The sequence below is a fragment of the Pogona vitticeps genome, chromosome 2, assembly GCF_051106095.1.
Source record: "Pogona vitticeps strain Pit_001003342236 chromosome 2, PviZW2.1, whole genome shotgun sequence".
Taxonomy (NCBI): domain Eukaryota; kingdom Metazoa; phylum Chordata; class Lepidosauria; order Squamata; family Agamidae; genus Pogona; species Pogona vitticeps.
Genome location: NC_135784.1, coordinates 52,940,024 through 52,954,405, shown reverse-complemented (window position 1 = coordinate 52,954,405; position 14,382 = coordinate 52,940,024). Strand labels below are relative to the sequence as shown.

Genomic DNA, 14,382 nt, shown 5'->3' with positions numbered 1-14,382 from the left:
TTTATTCATTAGTTACAACTGTCTTTCAGTCTGCTAAGACAAAATTAATCCTAAAGAAGTTAAGATCTACTGAGTTGGTTAGAAACATACTGGTAACTATCGGGAATATACAGTACTTCAATTATAGAGTGGGAGTGTGTATGTATCAGTTTTATAAAAGGGGGAAAAAACCCACACTTTTCCATAACAACAGCCAATGGTCCATAAAGTCTGTTGCTTTTTTTACATGAATATATCATGGTAAAATGACTGTGTTCTTCAGGTAAGTATGCATTTTCCTTAAGCTGTTCTAAAGTACGAGGAGAGCAAAGGAAGCCCACATGTAACTGGTATACAACATATTAAACCTACACACCACCACTGAAGATACATACCCTTTTTTTATCTTCAAGCTGCCTCTCTTGTAGACTTTGATCAAGTTCCTGGTTGAGTATGGAGAAATTCCTTTTTTAAAGTCTGATACTAGAGAGACACTAAATAAATTTAGCACCAGTAACTAGCTATTTCTGTATGCATTAGAGCTGTAAGTAACATGGAAAAGACTTGTCTAATAAGTCATATAATTAAAAATATTCAACATTCATGTAGCTTTGGTAGCCCTTTGATAACTAACATACAGTACTCTGTCAAGTAACTCATGCCAAGTACTCTTGCAAATTATGTTTTTACACACAATATAGCCCAAAGTCCCCCAAAATGACAACAAACGAACTTTCACCATCACATTTTGTACCACCTACCAGCAATGAGTGAACAGAAAGGAAATTGCCACCGTTGTCCCCCATACAAACAGATACACAAACACACAGCACAACAGAATAGGCACTCATTTTGGACATAACACATTCTGTTTCAAAGCTGGTTTTCAAAACAAGGAAGAGCTGAGGGGAAAAAGGACATTCTGTCTACCTCAAGTGAATAGATATCTTCAAAATGCTAACTGTTGTTCTAAACAAGTACAAGCGCTACAATTAGTTCTTTATGTATTGTTAAAGCCGTCATTATTATTTTGAAATAAACTTTTAGGGAATTTGGGCTGGCTTGGAAGCAGTATGTGGTGAACTGATGAGTATGGGAACTTCCCTCTTCCTTGCAGCTCTCATATCTCATACTTAGCTATTCAATAATACAAAACTATTGAGTTCCAGCCACAGGAATTCAAAGCTGGTTTTGCAAAACAATCAAGAAAGGAAGGTGGATCCGAACACTGCAGCAATGTTAATTAATGCCACCTGTCCCTGGCCAAAATAAACAAATAAAAATTTTAAAAAAAATCCAATCTGGTCCTCTCTTAGAAAGTAGTTTAGAGATTCCTAGCAAAATCTCTTTAACAAAACATTGTGAAAGATACAGTTCACAAAATGGTGACAATTTCTCCTTAAGTAGCTGTCCTTACTGAAAATACGCTTTAGAGAATATCTGGGGGAAAGTTGCAGAAGTAAATCAACTGCTCCAGGCAGTTCATGTGCATGCGCACATGGTGTGGGTGTTCCTCTTTGTTCCTCTGGGTCATGGTGCTCAGACATCTCTCACAGAATAACTATTACCATTGAAAGATGGCTCAACTGTGGCAGTTGCTTTGCATCTGGTGGAAATGGTCATATCTAGCAGCTCAGCTGGAAGCCATTTTCATAGCTCCTACTTTGGGGAATGAGGTATCACAGACATTGTTGCAGACAAGAGCTGCAATAGTCTAGATTCTGCCTGTACAATATCAGCTGAGGCAAAAAGCAAATACAAATAAAGGGTCAGGATAACATCTGAACCAGACTCTTTGAGAAAAAGTTTAGACACATACTTCACGGAAGTTGTTAATATTTGTGTTCGGAACATTGAACTGAACTTTACTTACTACCATGGCAGGTATTTTATGTTACCAAGGCAACTTGCTTGAAAATACGCCACTTGTGCTTTAAAAGGTTTTAATGTCTTCTTCTAGTGGAATTACATGACCTATAAGAGTAGTGGGGCAATGTGCTCAGCTTCAAGAGGCTTGTCAAAAGTGCTATAAAAGTTTTTAAAAATCAAATCGAATCAGAAATATGTATCTTGCAGGGCTCTCCAGTCCCAAAAGATATCGGTGTATAGGTTTCTTTTGCAAAACCAAGGTAACATGCGTATAACTAAATAGGGATAGGCCAATGGTTTTCTTTCTTTCACTATTGCCTCCAAATCCCAGCATTTTCCAAGAATTCCTGAGGCAGAATTTTGGGAGTTCCAGACCATGGACCCAGACCTATAGACCCCTGCAGAGAGCTAAATTTCATTTGCCATGACTAGGGATGAAACGCTTCCTGAGAGTCATCATCTTTTGGGAGGCACCCTCTATGGACACTTAAGGGCAAACACTAAAGAGTATACCATAATTTTCATGAAACACAGTAGCAGTTTCCTTTTTTTTCACATTAACAATAGGTAGCAAGGTTCAAGGCAGCCATACAACTTTGGAGATAGTCCTTGGTCCAGGTAAGTGAAATGTAGGTATCTGAAACATCCATAGGTGTGGGTCTTAGCCTTGAAATCCAAGGATCTCCCTGGGATATCCCTGAATGATTCTGGGAGTTGGAGTAAAACAGAAACAAAAACAAATGAAAAACAAAACTCTACAAACCAGCTTTAAGTGTCCGGAATGATAGATCTATATATATTTTTTAAAAAAATTAAAAATACAGGGATTACAAAGTGCTTAGTTTCCTTGAAAAATTAAGTGTTGCATTTGTCAGCCCTAACAGGCAAGATTCACTGCCACTTGTTTTTCCATTTCTAGGCTTGTTTGTTTTTAAAGTTTTTCTCCTGCAACCTCGAATCCAAGCAGCTTAACAAATGCAGAGGTTGCTGACTAAATTGTATTGATCCAAGCAGGATTCTAACAAAAAGAACAAAGGAAACGGGTGGGGTGGGGGTTGAGATACAGACAGACATTTAACCACAGTTACTTTCAAAACCACCAGTATTTGCATGTTTCACAAATACAGGTGAGTGAGTAACAGACCTCTACAGAGCTTTCCATTTCTGGCGACTGTGGCAGCTATTTAAAAGCAAATATTGAAAAAGAAAACAAATTAGTCATAAATCTTTCATCTAATGGCTAACACATGGAGAATGGGTTTTAAAAATGACCACAACACAGTTCCAATTTGACTATAATACAATATTTCACCAATGTTACGAGATTCCCCCCTCCCCAATTATCCTTGGAAAAATAGGCATATTCCTAATTGAGACAACCATAAATCCCACAGATCGGTAATTCGAGAACATAGCGTGAAATATTTCACCCCTACCTTGAATTATTTCACTGCATTAGTTTAATTAGAATATTTATGTTAAAAATGATGGGGAAAAATAATGGTGATACATAGTCGGAGTACAGAGGAAGGGACTCATCTTAACACTATGGGGTGAAGCCCACCTCCACTATTTAGACCATAAGCCACCCCAGTCCAAGACATCCATGGGTAGCAGTGTGCACAATAAACCATGCCTTCTTTTTTAATAAGCAAGGCTAAAGATTCCAGCACCACTTCCTGATGATGGTAAAACTGAATGTTTTAACAGTAAATTTCAGAAAAGTTTGCAGCACTGAAGTTTTAAAAAGCACATGACTAAGCAGTATTAAAAGTTTAGTACAGCAAAATCAAGTACAACTAACAACACATAACACAAATCAGGACAGCATGCACACTGAAACGCTCAGATAACACAACTCCATCTGAAACGTATAACACAAGAAATACTAGAAAATGGATTACTGCTTATAGTAGCAGCAGCAGCAGTAACGGAAACATTATGATAACAGACTAAATTGAGATTATTTCAAAATACAACATCAGTTACAGGATGCTTACTCAATATTTAAATTAGTTCAATACCAAAATCAGTTCCATTTTTGGTGCTATATATAAATTAATGTTGTGCAAGACAGCGTACTGGGAGAGATGACTGAAGCCAATTCTGAAGAATACCAGGCTACTTTTAGAGCAGTCTTTTTGCATAAACTGCTAACTTCAAGAAGACGTCTTGAAGGGAGAGCTCAGGAGACATCCTCTTTCTCTGAATAAGAAGCACCTATCACAATTCATCATCTTTTAAAACACCCAAACCAACTAATAATTATTTATCTACATATACTGTAAATTTTAATCAAAATTAGAAGAAATGAACAACAGCTGCACCCAAACATCCAGATACATATGGTTAGGTTTCCCCCATTCACTTCAATATTGGGAAATGTCCACATTATCCTGCTATATCAGTTACATGATAAAAGGTTGCATGCAAGTCATTCCCAAGAAAAGATATCCACCAAGACAACTGGAAATGAAATATTTTTTAGCAATTTTCTTTCTCTGCCCAACCACTCCCCAAATGCGTTCTAGAGCAGCCATTCTCAACAGGGCCATATGGCCACTTGGGGCCCCCCTGGAACATTTGAAAGGGTCAGAGACTGAAAAATGTGAGGTGTTTCTGCAAGATATCTGTTCATACTGCATCCTTGTTTGACAGGAGGCCCTGCCACCTGAGAAGAGCTCCTAAAGGGGGCATCACCAAAAGAAAAGGTGAGAATGGCTACTCAGTCTAGGCCAATAGTTCCCAACATTGGGTAACCCAGGTGTTCTTGGACTGACAGTCTCAGAAAGCTCGGCTAGCTCAGCTGGCCGTGAAGGCTTCTGAGATTTGCACACCAAGAATACCTGGATTGCCCAAGGATGGAAGCCACTGCTCTAGAGGATCGCTTTGGAAGGAAGGAGAGAGTAGGCTGAGATGAAAGAGAAATGGAGAAGAAGGGGGCTCCCTCCTCATTCTACTGGCAGATGCTTTCTGCCAGCGAAATAATCCCAGCCGGATATAACATGTAGCATAATATTTATATAAATACTGGAAGAGTTTCACTACCAACACGTGTAATTCTAGGACATTTCCTCCTACTTTTATTTTATCGTGTTCTTCTTTACTCAAGGCCAACTTTCACTGGTTGTGATACTTAGGGGAAATAAAAGGTTGTATGAAAGATTATTACTGTACCCTGTTTTACTAAGCATCACTCCAACTCATAGACATTTTATAAAACAATATCTGGTATCAGCCATACGTATAGCGGATATATTTCTGCTATCAGCTATTACATAAGCATCCATGTCGGCTGCTTGGCCTCAGCTCAAACAAGGAAAAGGGTTTTGTTTTATAATCTGTTAAAAGGTTTTCCGTCTCTTTGTGTTTTTATATTTGTTTTAAAAGGTTTCCAGCTTTAGAGCCAGTGATGGCCACGTTAGCTGAAGTTTCAGGTTTCAACAAAAGGTTTTAATACAGATATTTCTCATACAGGGTGACTACATGGGAGTTGAGCCCACTGCTTGTTTCGCTGCAGGGAGAGCTGGTAGCCATGAGACAATGTATTTGCTAAAGCAAAGCAGTCTGCCCCAGAGAGCTTCTATCACACCATTCTGAGCCTCTTTGTGTACCTTTGTGTACCGACAGAAGCATAGTGTCCAGATCAAGACAAGTAACGGCATCACTCCATTCTGCTTTGGTCAGACCACACTGACAGGACTGTGTCCAATTCTGGGCATTGCAGTGTAAGAGGACATTGAGAAGCTGGAATTTGTCCAGAGGGCAACCAAAATGGTAAGAGGTTTGGAAACCAAGCCTTACAAGGAAAAGTTGAAGGAGCTTTGGCACATTTAGCCTGGAATTAGAGAAGGATGAGATACCTCATATGATAGCCATCTTCAAATATCTGAGGGAATGTCACATGGAATATGTTATGGGCTTGCTTTTTGCAGCTCAACGGAATGAGAGCCATTTGACAATGGGATCAGTGTCTTTTAGAGCACTGGTCCCCAACCTTGGGCCTCCAGATGTTCTTGGACTTCAACTCCCAGAAATCCTGGCCAGCAGAGGAGTTGGTGAAGGCTTCTGGGAGTTGTAGTCCAAGAACATCTGGGGGCCCAAGGTTGGGGACCACTGTTTTAGAGGATGGTAAGCTCTCTTTCACTGGACAGATTAAAGCAGAGATTGGATGAACACCTATTAGAAATGCCTTAGCAGGGGTCTGGATCTGATGACCCTTGGGGTTCTTTCTACCTCAAAATTTCTAAGATTTTACAATTCTAAGGTTTGTTGTACCGATTCACATGGAACAAAAATGGCCATCCATACAGCTTCAGAAATATTAAGTAGTGGTTCAATATGTTTTAATAGTAAAAAAGAATATTGAAGACCGTAAGAGAAGAATCTTCCATCTACTCTAGAAATTATATTTTAATTTGCACAATTGCTGGCCAGACAGTTCAGTGAGATGGAGCAGGAGGGGCCAGGAGTTCAGTTTCCCACTCTGCCTTATAGAAGAGCCAGCTTTTGTGGCTTTGGACAATCTACACAACTCCAAAGTGTCCCCCCATAAGTAGGAAACCATAAACTACATCCAAGTATTCTATACCTAGAAAATCCTGGAAGGGATTGCCATAAGTCAGAATTAACTCAACAGGAGATAATTATTAATTATCAAGAACATCAGCATGATACTTTCAGAGTACATAATTACAGCACTTGCTATAGTTGTTGAAATCTGTCACAGTAATAACTCAGTTTAGCTGAATTGTTCTGACAGTATCACAGCAAGCTCAACAAAACTACAATACCCTTGGTTTTTGTGCACACTAAAATGCTGTGACTATTTTCAGGTGTTCTTGAAGCTGTGCAGATGCTGTTCACAGAACGAAACAGCTTCTACAGCAGATGGGGAAATGTTTAAAGGGCACCTGACAGATACTTGCTTTTTGAGAGTTAGCACTTTTTTTCAGTCAGAGAAAACTGGACAGTGAAAATTTAAAAAAGAATAGACCGAGGGTGGAGAATTAAAAATGTTGATTAGTGATTTTATATTTCACAAGTATTCTTGTTCACTTGCTTATGTCTCCCAGAGAATCCAGTTATTAGGGGGGGGACAGAGAAAGATAGACCTCTTATTCAGTCATCCCTTTAGGTTCCTAGTATGATAATTAAACTGTTGTCTTATCACTAGGTGCTGAGCAAAATCATCTGCAACAGCAGCACCACCACCACAATCAAAACAAATACTGAAGAGATACTATTTAGGATTGCAGTTTATAAACACTTGCCTGGAAGTAACCTCTAGATATGTGGCTTTCTTTTATTTTTCACAAATCACAGAACCCATTCTGGGAGTCTCACCAGATAGACAGGGACCTACATATGACTCACCTAAGAGAAAAGCCTATGCTGGAAGATTTTGCAGGCTAGGATAGACCTAGATTCCTGTTAAAAAAAAAGAGAAACTCCCAGCAAGCCCCAGGGGAATTTTCTTTTGAATCAGAAATCTAAGCAGAGCTGGATCTGTTGCCTTTCTCTCAAGTTTCTGCCAGATGGGACTCTTTGAATGAAGAATTATGGAATTTGTAATCAAGAAAAGAAAAGAAAAATAAAGAGAATGAACATCCTTAGTAAGCTCTACCAGGCCCTACTTGTAAGTGAACTCACAAAGGCTTACACACTGAAAATATCATATATGACAAGCTGGATGATTAATGATGTTATGCTAGCTTTTGAAATAGGCAATAAAACTGAAGTTGGACAAATGGATTTTTTAAGTCTAAAAAGGCACAAACCTGCATAGCTCAAAGCAGACATTGTCTTTCTCAAACAGATTGTCCTTCCCTTCACATTCCTACAGAAGACTTCTTTTTTATTTTTATTAGACGTGCCTTATCCAGCAGATCAGGTTATTCCAGTCTTCTGTTTTTGAACATGTTGGCTGAGCTTGACAACTCCTGTGCCTAGTGGCTGCTTACCTCTGACTGGCAGAGAGGAACACACTCTGCACATGTTCAATACATCTCTCTTTTAAGTCTATCAGACCTTACGCAACATAAATTCCTTGAAAACTTAAAACAATTTTATCACGTTTATATAAAATTAATAAAGAGTATATACATAAGCTTCCTACATCATAAACAAATTCATCTGAAAATCAAGTCTACATTTATTATTTAGGCTACGGTGCTCCCAGGAGAGATGTCCTGGATATTACCACATGTAACCTCCTTGCGTCCCCCAGAATGCATTTTTTAATCTCCTAAGAGCTGCACACTCAGGGCACCTGCGTTGTTTTCATATATGCAACACAGTTTTGAGACTGAGAGTTGAGAGAGTTTTGGAATTTGGGCAGGAGAATGGTGGATGAAGGAGGATGTTTGTTAAGAGTTAACAACATTGCTTGAAATATCGTCTATAACACTGGTTCTTAACCTTGGATTACTCAGGAGTTTTGGACTGCAACTCCCAGAAGCTTTCACCACCAGCTGTCCTGACTGGGGTTTCTGGGAGTTGCAGTTCAAAAGCATCTGAGTAACAAAGGTTAAGAACCACTGGTCTATAACAATAAACTATTTCTATTTGGTTCTTTTAAAAATGACACCTTGCATGGACCTCTATTATTAATATTAAAGAATGTTGATGTAATCAACTGGTGACAGCTGAAAGACACGGAGCATGAGCTCTTAGTTTGGTGAAACAAGCAGGGGCCACGTGAGGATCGTGACAGTGTGTGATCACGGAACTCAGACCTGGATTCCTTGCTGAAACTTTACAGAAAAGTGAATTTGCATTTGCTTTGCTGTGTACCCTTAGGTGACTTTCAAAATGAGAACAATATAATCTCAGGGAGACATAAACTGAAGAATGCACCTGGAGCTGTTTCCATACCCTTTGGCTGAGACTAGACAGGGTGACTGTTGCAGGTTGATTTAAGTCAATTCAACATTTCCTATGGCAGTTAAATTGCTGTTGTCATTCACATGGGATGATTACGTAATTATCCCAGGCAATTTGGGGGGCAAAAATCTATATTGCACCTCAAATCACCACACTTCTCACCAGGATCAGGGATCACCCACCCTCCTCTGTCATTAACACTGACCTCTTCCCTGCCTCCTCCTCCTCCTCCTTCTTGGCAAGTGACAACTGCAGAGAACTGATAGAACAACTTGTGAAATGGCAGTGATTATCTGGCATACTGCATAAGCACCATTTTAAAAAAATCTTCATAGGAGAGAAAAGAGGTGTTCACCTGAGCAGGATGTCCCTGCTGTACTGGCAATACCCTTCACCCTCCAGGCTTTAACTGTCCATCACTTGCCTGGTGATTCAGCTTATTGTGCAATGAAGATGTCTCCTAGCACCTTGTCAGCTAGCTGCAAAAGTCCGGGCACATTACGCAGACCTTAACACAAACATCAACAGGAACTGGGCCAATAATACCCTACAGAATGGAGATCAGAATAGGCACCAAACAAATTGTTTTGAAAGAGACAGTGTGCAAACCCTCTGTCCATGACTGTGAGGAAGGCATGCTGGAACTGGGTCCTCAACACAGGATCCATGGTTGACCTCAATTTTTCTAACTGTTCACACAAGGCTTCTATTTCCAATCCTTTCTGAAGTTGGGTTTGTTTGTACGTTCACGATTTTTTTTTTTAAAAAAAAGCACTATATTCTCCTTTGACTCTGGCACTGAGCAGCTGTGGGGTGGAGGACAAATGTAGGAAATCTATTTCCTGCTGCTGTTCAAATGCAAGGCAATAAAAGCTTTTGAAGATACACGGATAAACTACAACTCTCTTTCATTTTGTTTCTTAGCTCCAGTGTGGTGTTTTTTTTAAAAAGTGTCAATTTAAAATGACCATTACCAAATCTTCCTTGCAGGGTGTTCCTCCTTGATCCCTCTTGCGACCCATTGTAAAAAGCCTCTTCAAAAATACTAGACCAATCCAACACACCCCATCAGTAATAGTAACACAGTCACCTCCACTTGCACTGGACAGATATGGATCTAACATGTCTTCCAGAAACGTATTTGTCCAAGTGCCCCTGACTTCCTTAGTCATTGATTTCTTTAAAAGAAGGCAATGCCTTCCCATCATCGCTCCCCCTATATGTGCTGGACCAGCTAGATGTCATTCATTACTCCACTCACATCTAAGCATGGTCTTGCACTGGTCTTCAGCTGGCAGGTTGTGACCCAGGAGTGGGGCAAACTGTAGCCTGAAGAAAGATCACATATCCTTGCCTTTGTATTTATTTGTTGTTGTTGTTGGTGATTTGGGAAGAAGAGTTATGTACGAAAGAGAGATCTGCTGAATCATTTATTGTTATTTACTAAGATTTAGCAGATGGATCTTCTTGCCCCTGTCAATGTTCCATCTTTTTTTTAAAAAAAGTCCTGGGCATCTCTTAAAAGCAAAGACTCTTTTTCTCCACTGCACAAAAGCAGAAAACTAAATTATTGTACTTAAAAAAAAATCCCATCCTGTATTTTATAGCTAAATGTATGTCCTAGCTTTCAAAGTAATTGAAAACTGTTTGTTCTGTAGGCAGACTGAGTGGGGTGGGAGGGGGAGAAGCCTTACACCTGTCACGGGAAGAGCTGTGAGTTCCCTTCACTTTCCTTCCGTTCACGAGGCAGGTAAAAAAAAAAAAAGCCAATCAAATGAAGAAGAGGACAAGGAAATGCAGGCAAGGCTGTCCTTATTAGAGAGCTGCCCTCCACCCAACAGCAGGCATATTAAAGACCTCAGTGACATAGACCCAGGTCTTTTACGGTAGCATAACATTCCTGGAATCGGGTGGGTTATAAGATTGTGTGTGCGTGTGTGCAAACACCGCTCAGTTTTACAGCACTGTTATAGCTATGGGCACAGTTCTCTGTAAACGTCCTCAGAGTTATATTAGCATTTTATTTCAACAGGATTTTAGCAGATAACCGCACAAGACGCGGTACCTGCCAGTATAGTCTGGGACACTGACAGCCAGAGTCTGGACTGAACTAACAGTAAACAGCTCCACCACATTTTATTGGCAATTACTGCTGAAGGTCACACATCAGCAGCGAGCCTAAATTCCAGGGGGAAAAAAAAGCTGCCTCTTATGTAACTGCTGCTTGAACGTTGGCAGCTGTCCAATGGAGCAGTTTACTGCAACGTAGGAGGGAGCGGAGAGGAGAGGAGAGGAGGAAGGGAAGGGGGGGAAAGGTAAGTAGGACATCTCAGTTCTATTAAGCATCACCCGGACGCCCCCTTCAGGCAAAGTTGAATGGTACAAGTCTTGAAGAGTCTTCTGTCTGAATGCTCTCTACTCTTACAGTATTCTTTGTCATTTTTGTATTTAGTAACTGTATCCAAGCCATTATCTTTTTTTTTAAAGGAGATTGGGCTGTTTCATCTCTAATTCTCATAGAAGGCACAGTGTGGGTGAGGCAACGAATCATTCTAAAAAATTAGGAGAAATGAAGCCCAGACATTCAAGCTCTCAGGACACAAAACAGAAATGTGTGCAGGAGGAAGTGAAAAGGAGTGACTTTATGTTCTTTCACCTTATCGTCTCCGTTTGGGTTAACACAGTTAAGGATGTACTTGAGATGGCATGCTTCCGTCTCCAAATCTAGCAAGAACTGTCTATTTGTATTTTTCTTCTTCTTAATGAAACATTTTCCATTTTAATTATATTCCCCAGTAGAGGTGCAGAAAGAGCTACCAGCAGTTGTTCTAGCTGTGTCTTAATGTACCAGTTTCACAGTCACAAAAAGTTGAAAGTTTTTTATATCAGGGGCAAAATGGAAACCATTAGCACGATTACCATTCACTGCATTTAAAATTCTGCATTTCTTCTGCATTAATTTTGATGTAAATGGCATAAGTGACCAGACTTTCCTAAAAGGGGTTTATTTGTTCTTAAGATTTGATCCATAACTAAGCAGTTCATATAAATGGGAGTACATAAACAATTTTATGTCCCAAAATTAATGGAACTAATTAATTTTTTTTAAGTGGAATATTTTAGTTGAGATACCCAGTGTGGATTAGGGGTAGAGGTAGTGGACAGGGTGATGGACTAGCACTCGGGAGGTCTGGATTTATATCCCCCTTTAGCCATGCAAATTCACTGGAGGTGTGGCAAAGCCATGCCTTAAATACCTTGCTTACCTTGGTAGCTCTATTAGGGTTGCTAGGTTGCTACAAGTCAGTTCCAACTTGATAGCAGATAACACCAATATTATTTAGTTTGGATTATTAGTATTGCCATGACTAGTCCATACTTGTTCCTTGCTTTCATAACTGTTGGCAGTTTGGGGCCAGTTAATTTTGAAAAATGGATGTGCATAAATCATATAGCATATAGATGAGCAAATAACTGGATGTCCAGGAGAAAGCAGAAACACATTTGAACCATTTTAACAAGGGATGGATGGATCTATCCTGTTCCATTTTCAATATAATTTCATGCTGGTTCTGTTCTGTGCAGACTTTTTCTAACTTTGTTTGGGGCGTATATTAAAAATACACATATTTTTGTGCGAATCTTTTCAAATTTCACACACTGCTAATACGCATCACTGATTAAAGAAGAATTTTAGAACCATACTTTTACAATGTGTTTGTTTCATCTGACAAGGACTTCCTGTTCTGCTGAATGCAGTGCAAGTCCTGAAATGTTTGGTTTTCTGAACACAAGATACATTCAGTCCACATCCATTTACTTCTGGATCAATTCATTCCCCTGAGCTGTGGATTGGGAAGATGAAGTAGATTTTGTTTGTTTCTTTGTTTAAAACATTTTTACCCTGCCTTTCTCCTTAAAAGGACCCAGGGAGGCTTAGATTCATCACACATTCCTAACCCCAAAAGAATGAAAACTAAACAAAGAATGTTGTTCCTTTTATTCTGCTCTCCTGCAGGAAAGTGTGCAAAGGAGAGGGGGGAAAAGGGTGGCTTCCTTGGAGACTTGTCAGAGAATCCTACACACTGTGAGAAGAAAATTTTAATAAACAGATTGCACTTGTTTCCTCTATTTATAAACACACCTGCTCCAACCATGGAAGTAGCCCATGCAAGCCAGCCAACAAAGTTCTGTAATCGTGTAACCAAGAGCACAAGTTCTAAATTGAGCTAGACCAGTCTACATGATTTATTGCACAACACAGCTGGTTCCAACAGTTAGAAGTTTAGATAGGAAAAAGGGAAGAGTGTACTGCACGTTGAAGTAAAAAATAAACAGCCCTCATTGCCGTGAAATCACAAGTGATTTTTTTTGTACAGGAAGCCTCTCCAGCTGCAGAAAACATACAACTCCAGGATAAGTCAGAAGAATTACTCTTTAGCACCTGGAGCACGTTTCCATTGGTGCATTTGAGGTAGAGAGGGTTTCAATTGTATTTAAATTTTCACACATCAATACAAAAGGTTATATCTGCTCATCTAAGAGCAACTGTGCCATTTAATTTATGTTCTTCCTCATTATCTTGGAAACATCTAGGGCCTCGACTTCTTAACAGAAACACTGGGCTGGTGGAGGCAAGTACCGGATGACATTCAAATAGTAGTTATGAACTTTGAATGCCATGAACTTTTAGCAGCCGAGCAGAAGACCAACATTACCTCAGCTGCAAGAAGACCAGCCTATGTGAGTGCTGAGTATCACCTTAAGATAAGGCAGACATAATTCTTCTAAATGAACAATTATCCCCTTAGAATTATTTGATGGTCTAATGAAATACTGCATCAATTGAACTGTTAGACAATCTTAGGAATAAGAGATGCTTCCTTCAAAAGAGGTGTTTCCACATATATCAAGAAATGATATTAAATATTAAGGATTTACATTTCTCAGTATCTCATGTGTTCGCTTGTATCTATTCAGAGTAAGACTCAGAGTCCCAAGCAAATGTGTAAAGGACTTGGGTTTTAACTTTTCAGAAGGCATTTTAAAAAATCAAATAAAATAAGATCTTCAATAAAAAATACAACACTTAGTTTTCTTCTCTGTCACCTAAGTCTTTACTTCAAAGTTGGCATGAACTAGTACCTTTCATTTTACAATATGAATCTCCATGGTATTAAAGCCATATTTTCTAATAACTCACTGAATTAGGAAAATCCTGGGCTTCAATTAGAAGAAAAAAAGGTGTGCCAGTTTTACTCTCTTGAACCATGTAACAATTAATTGTTTGAAAGATACACTCTGCTTAGAGACACTGCACTAGGAAAATGAAGCAACAATGAATCCTGCAATGTTGTAGGTATAGCCTCCCTGATAAGAGGGATAGTTATTGTTGGTACTCAAGGATCAATGCAACCAGTGACAACTGAGGTCTCAACAAACATGGCCTGCTCCTAGGCAAACACACAGCAACTTCCTGACATGTTGTCTTTCTGCTGGTGTTTTGCATCTAACAGTTTTCCATATCATACTAAAAACAACCCCTGAAGGGGATTTAAAAGGCAGATTGAAATATGATAGCACTGCCACAAATCCCACGACGTTTTTAGCCATGCCTACTGTAGCTCTTTGGATCCCAGCACTTAGCTG

The 14,382-nt window shown here is 39.4% G+C and overlaps 1 protein-coding gene across 1 annotated transcript in view; it reads right to left on the bottom strand.

Moving 5' to 3' along the window:
- The window catches only part of ITPR1 (inositol 1,4,5-trisphosphate receptor type 1), a 272,527-nt gene that overhangs the window by 90,719 nt on the left and 167,426 nt on the right, over positions 1-14,382 (bottom strand). The window contains exons 40-41 of the mRNA XM_072989461.2: positions 2,993-3,028; positions 375-422 (exon numbers count right to left, since the gene is read on the bottom strand). Of these exons, the coding sequence (XP_072845562.2) occupies positions 375-422; positions 2,993-3,028 (84 nt within the window). The remainder of the gene's footprint in view (positions 1-374; positions 423-2,992; positions 3,029-14,382) is intronic.